This window comes from Meleagris gallopavo, chromosome 19 (assembly GCF_000146605.3).
Source record: "Meleagris gallopavo isolate NT-WF06-2002-E0010 breed Aviagen turkey brand Nicholas breeding stock chromosome 19, Turkey_5.1, whole genome shotgun sequence".
Classification (NCBI taxonomy): domain Eukaryota; kingdom Metazoa; phylum Chordata; class Aves; order Galliformes; family Phasianidae; genus Meleagris; species Meleagris gallopavo.
Genome location: NC_015029.2, coordinates 1,440,259 through 1,446,473, shown reverse-complemented (window position 1 = coordinate 1,446,473; position 6,215 = coordinate 1,440,259). Strand labels below are relative to the sequence as shown.

The window sequence follows — 6,215 nt, the reverse complement described above, 5'->3', positions numbered from 1 at the left end:
TTAAACTTTGAGGCCAACAATGTGTTCTCATCTGCACATTACAGGTAATGAGTCCTATCAAGAATTTCTAACAAAAACTGTACATGAGTTTACAAACGTATTAACATATAAATAATGAGAAGCTTCCTGCCTGGAGCCTCCACAGTAGTCTTTTTGCTTGAGAATATAATACTGGAAGGGTAGACCCGATCCCTTTCCACAGCACCAGTCAGAGCCGGCTTCGTCCAGTCAGCTGTTCTGCTCAAGCATCACAGGGTTTTTCTTCTTCAGTGCCTCTGGCTTCAATAAGCAGTCTGTCATTACTGTGCAAAAGCAAGAGTCCAATGCCTTTGAGAAGGAATCCTGCTGCTGAGAGGCCTGTGCCGCCCGGTCATCGCTCGGGTCCGAGCTCCTGCTGGAAGGTCCTTTTCTTCTCCCGACAGTGCTTCTTGTGCGCAGGCCAGTCCTTCTGCTGGCACTGCGACCCGCAGTACCTGGCCACCTGGCAGCGGCCACAGATGTTGAATTCACGTAGCTAGGAGAAAGAAGGCGGCGTTAGCAAGCCTGCCCAGCACCACCACGACACCTCTGCCTTTCCCAAGGAGGTTTACAACCCACCTCTCGCTCCTGCCTATGGGCACATCCCAGCACCAGCGTCAGAGTACCACAACGACTCAAAGCAACAGCATTTGTTTGATTTTGCAATTGTTCCTGCAGGGCTCAGTAGACTAAATTCTGACAGCTTTACACGTGTTCTCATACTGCTGCTGTTGTGCAAACATCTTTGATACAGACACAGTCAGCAGGGCTGCACACGCTGTCACTGCTGGACAGTTATCCAGGAAGCTCTCAGGTGCAGACCCAAACAGAAGGTAAAGCTCACCCTTTTTCAAATTAAGACAGTTTTCAAACTTGTTTACATCCTCCTCAAAAAGACCAAAACGGAGCACTAAGTGATTTTAGCCTGTTCAGCGTTTACTATCACGAAAGAAAAGCCCTTATTCTTAGATAAAGACATCGGTCTGATGGAGATGCAGCCCTCAGATGCCCCATTCTATACCTGCCTTCATCTGGACTATGCTGCTTCACTTCATCTGCCTACAGCAAAGAGCTACAACTAGCTTTCCTGTCGGTTCAGCGCTGAATAAGCACCATGCAAGTCCACTCTCTTCACATGAAAGGTCAAGCACGTAATCTTTTTTACTCCACTGCTTTCAAAGCCTTAAAATGCTTTCTCCATATCTGATATAGAAGCTTCACATAGCTCCTTCAAATTCTGGGTCACTGGAGATCTGGAATGCTTCCACCTGTCTTTTTATGCCACTGCAGCCATTACACTCCTCCCAGCATACAGTTAGGACGCTTCTCGAACACAACGTTCTCTTAAAGCATCAATTAAAATCTACATTCTTCCTCTACGAAGCCCTCATAAACACTTCCAAAGAAGTCTTAAGAGCCTGAATCACATCAGAAAAAATCCATGCTGAAGAACACCCGATTTAAAGAGAATTTCTGCCTTTAGCAACTGAACGCAGCCTGCAAAACTTGTTAGTTTCAGGAACAACCTCTCCCCTCTCCTACAGAAGTAGCCCAAGTCATCATCTGTTTACCTCCAGCTCTTTCAAACACACCTGTTTTTCAATCATTGTGCATGGGGGGTAGTGACATTCATAGTATGTGCATGAGTTCTCTTCCTCCTCCACAACATCCCCGTTAGCGTTGTAGTATCGTGTTACATTCAGCACAGGAAACTGCTCTTCTATAGGGTCTGTAGGGAGCTGCTGGATTGCCAGCCAATACAGACTTTGTTCCCTTTAAAAAAGCAAGTACACATTTGTTAAAAAAAGCAGGTAAGGTTACCATTGCATTGAACCTGCTACCCTCAGACTACACAGATTTCTCACATACAGCATCCTTTTAAGGTTACTCTGGTGTAAATGCATAAGAATTAAGCCTGTGGGTCCCTCACAAAAAATGAACATTCCTGCCTTCCTCCCCCCCCATCACAGGTTAAACAAGTCCAACCTGATGTAAGGATCTGATGCACTTTGAGTAACATCGGCACAATGTGGTGTGTAGGAAATTGCCACAACCTGCAGCAAACACCAACAGAAGCTGTTCCCAGGAACTCGTTTTTAACCTAAATACATCATTCCAGATGTAAGCATTGTGCAGCTTTTGCAGACTGTGTTAGAACTTCAGTGCCTGAGGATGAGAGCTACAAGCCTGCAAGAACTGCAGGCTGAACTCCGTGTCCCCAAATGCCACCATTCAAGCAGAAGGGAACGCAGGTTTACTGCTTTACTGTGGTGACATCTGGCAGAGCAGAACCTCTACGTACTGCCACGGGGTGAGACTGACCCTCCATAGCACGGTCAGCACTAACTCTGGTCTTTCTCAGATGAGCAATCTGAAACAGTGTGGTGCATAAGCAGCCCAAAGTCAAAACAAACAGGCTCAGACAAATGGACACCACTGAACAGAAGAGGTGAAAGAACTGACGATGTTGACAAGTATTATTCAATGGCATCTCCCTGCCAAATATCAACACACCTTTGTTTACTGGAGAGATCTTCAGCTTTGGGTTTCCACCCCCACGGGACGAGGCGCAGATTGTCGAGGCGGTTGTCCACGGTCACTGAATTCAGATGTACCACCTGAAATCCCGGAGCGATCCCCCCACGGTGCCTCTCCCTGCAGGAAACAAAACCAGCTCAAAGCTCAGCAATGAGCAATGCTCCACAGCCCCAACTCTGCACTGAATCCAGAAGACCTCCCAGCCTGCTGCCGTTGAAACGGTGATGATACAACTCATGCTGCAGTGAATATTTCAGCTATATCAGCTCCCAGAAGACAGAGATCTGTTTCAGAAGCTCGTTTCCATTATAAATTAGTTGACTCAGAAGACAATCCTAGTATATTTTAATTGCAAGAATATTGCAGAGAAACTTCCAGAAACCATCATTCCAGTTTCAGCAACAGCATCCATGTAATTATTAATATTATAGCTTGAAAGGAGCTAATATTGCTTTATTATTTTAATAAGAGTTTCTATCAGACACACTTATGTTCAAGTTTGGCACTGGCATGAGTCAGTTTTTCATTTAGTGAGGACGTCTCTTAAGCAACAGGACAGGGGTTTCACCACCAAACAGGCAAATGTTTTTGACTAATTGTGAATAACAGACAGCCTGCAATGCCTGCACAACTGACTAAGAGAAATTACTGAACACTGCTTGAACCCAAAGCAGGACAGCTGCATATTAACTCATGCCAGCCTTGATTTAGAGAAGAAAAGAAACCAAAAACCGAAAGCAAGCTATGGAAAGGAGTCTGCTGAAAGGCCCTGATGGAGGGAAAGCTGCTCGAGAGCTGAACACTGCAGGAGGGTCTGACAAGTGAAATGGGAAATGCTGAAGGCCGAAAGTGAGAACCACGGAGCTACATGGATACATACATGCATACAGATGAAGGCAGCCATTGATCAGATACCAAGAGGGAAGGAATTAAAGTTCATTAGATCGACTCAGGACAAAGTGCCAACAAGAGACATGGTATTGATACAGATGTGGGATCTGGGAGGAAGAAACAGAGGTGCGAAGTAAGAGCAAAGTGGGGAGGAGGGAAGGAGGGAGACTGACCAAGAAACTTTTCTGAAACAGATAATGAGAATTTAAAGAAAGGCTGAAGTTAGGGAACAAGAGGATTCCAAGAGATTGTTAGGGGCATCAATAAGCCACGTCCTACCCTGCTTCTACAAAGCCTCCATCTGCACCCATGACCCCAGCAAGCTCTGCTGCAGCTGTACCTCCCGCATCCCATAATACCCAGGGGCACATCCTGGTGCAGGGTACCCAGGAGCCACTTGAGCCAAAGGCTGCAGGAAGCTCCTCCTGAAGGAGCACTGCAAAAGTGTGGTTATGATTCAGGCTGCAGCTCCCATGTGGCAGTGCAGGTTGCTGCACACATCAGCAGGAGGGTTTTGGGGGGAGATGGGAAAAGGTTCTCATCACCACTGCAGCTTTGATAGCCACAAGCTTTAAGGGCCTCACTACATGAACAATGATTCCTGCTTAACTCAAAAGAAAAAATATCTATCAGCCTTATTGCAGAAGCATCCAACACTGTATGCTAAACCAGAAGCACAGCATCAGGTTTGTTCCTTCAGAGTGGGATTCTGGGGAAGAAGGGGACACACAGAAGGATGGGTGGAACTCCTGCACTCCTCCACATGCACTAACTCAAGCTCTCTGCTTTTCCTTCATGCAGGAAACGCAGCTGTGATGGGTGCTGCCATTCATCTCCCTTACAGGGCCCCTGCAGTGCTCCCTGCTGCCCAGACATCGTGGGGAAAGGACCTTCAGCTCAACACACTGCAGGTTTCTTTTCAGAACAGCTGCAGCACAAGGAGAGCAGAACGGTGTGCTGACAGCAGGGCCAGCACTACACAGCACCTGTAGCCAAGAGGCTTCCCAGAGATACAAGGAGACTCGGGCAGCAAGGCAAACGAAGCTGCCTCATGGTAGCATGTAATTAAAGACCACAGCAAATCGCACCTTCAGAGAGATGAAACCAACTTTACAGAACAGTAGAAATGCTGAGTGCTTCCCAAAGAACCTGACTGCATCTCCAGACATGCAGATCTACATGCAGGACAGCTCACAGCCTGCCTCCAAAAATCCCCATCACACAGAACCTCGGGGGTTTGACACCAGCATACGCTGAAGTCACACGATTTGAGTTACCCAACTGAATATGTTAGATTTGTTTCCTAACAGATGTCCAGCTAACGAGAGAGGCAACGGCTACGCTGTGTGCAAAGCCCTGCACACGCTGGAGCAATGCAAGCACTGCAGGTCCTGCTGTGAGGTGCACAGTGAGCAGGGGCTGACAGCCCGACTCACACCGTGCGGTGCAGCCAACTTCTGACTCACTTCCAAAGTTGTGTACTGTGAGATTAAACAATAACAGAAGCAAGTTAAAATCCATATTTAATGAGCAGATTGAAAATAATAATAACAGTGCCTGGCGCTTTTCCCGACTCCCTTCTCTCATCCAGGCACTGAGCTGGGGGAGAACAAGTAACCTCAAGCAATGAAGAAAGTACAGTGAGATCTTGGGCACTGTGACTTCTCATTACAGTTTATTGGACTGAACAGAAAGCATGCTTAATTTCTCAAAAAAGACTTCTAAAAATAAATAATGGTTCTCTTCAATATATCCCATCTATCCTACAAATCCATGGAAAACACATTTGCAAAGTGCCTCCGACAACAGGTTGCTGGCAACCGTGCACACTGGGCTCTGAGTCCTAACGGCAGCTACAAAGAATTTCAGGCAGTGCTCCCTGCCACGTGGGGAGCAGACACAACGGTATAGGAAACAGCAGCAGCACCCTTCAGACAGCGCTCCAGAAAGCCAAGCAAAATCCCTCAAGTTTCAGGCTATCAGATGCTCTATCCACACTCTGCCATTTCTCACTTACCTGCTCATCACAGGACAGAAGAAACCCCAAGTGAAGTTTCAGTTGTATTTTTCAGATTTAAGCAACACAATACTTACTTATCACTACTTTCCATGAAAATAATGTTATTGGAGCCTCAGTTATTTCAAGGCACAGGCAAAACAGACCCAGGCCAGGACACAGCAGCACCACTGTGCTCAGCTCTGGCTGAGGCTGGGAGCCTCAAACAAGCAGCAGCAGCCCCAGGCTCCACGGGATACCCACCAGAGCAGCTCATGCAGCAGGCGACCAGATCCCCTTCCACGGTTTTTGTCAAAAGCGTAAGCAAATATTTTAGCACCATTTCCATCAGCATCCACCTCCATGCGAGCCTGGAGAGAAGGGGAAGATTGTAAGAACAACGGGTGCTGAGCAGCAGAGCGTGAGCTCCGATGGGACAGCAGTGGTAAAGACAGGCAGCACTTCCCATGTGTCTGCAGGACGCTGAATCGCCACGGAATCACGGTTGTTTCAGATCTCCAGCATGACTGAGCCTCTACTGCTGCGGCTTGGGTTGGGAGGGACCCCAAACCCCCCCAGCTCAGTTTGCTTAGGGCCCATCCACGGCCTTGGGCACCTCAGGGATGGGCACCCACAGCTCTGGGCAGCGGTGCCGGGGCCTCACGGCTCTGTGAGGAAAGTGTTTTCCCCCCGTCTGACCCAGATCTCCTCTCACCCCACCCCACAGCGGAAGTACCGAAGTCCCCCGCGCCGCCCCGGCCCCACTCCCACG

General features: G+C 48.0%; 1 protein-coding gene across 1 annotated transcript; it reads right to left on the bottom strand.

Annotated features, from left to right (window-relative positions):
* Positions 1-6,060, bottom strand: ZMYND19 (zinc finger MYND-type containing 19; the record flags this gene model as incomplete). Its single annotated transcript, XM_010720754.2, has 4 exons — positions 1-514; positions 1,611-1,791; positions 2,533-2,673; positions 5,708-6,060. Coding segments are annotated over 4 exons (819 nt in total), but the record flags the coding sequence as incomplete, so codon positions are not given.
* Positions 6,061-6,215: the final 155 nt, after the last annotated feature.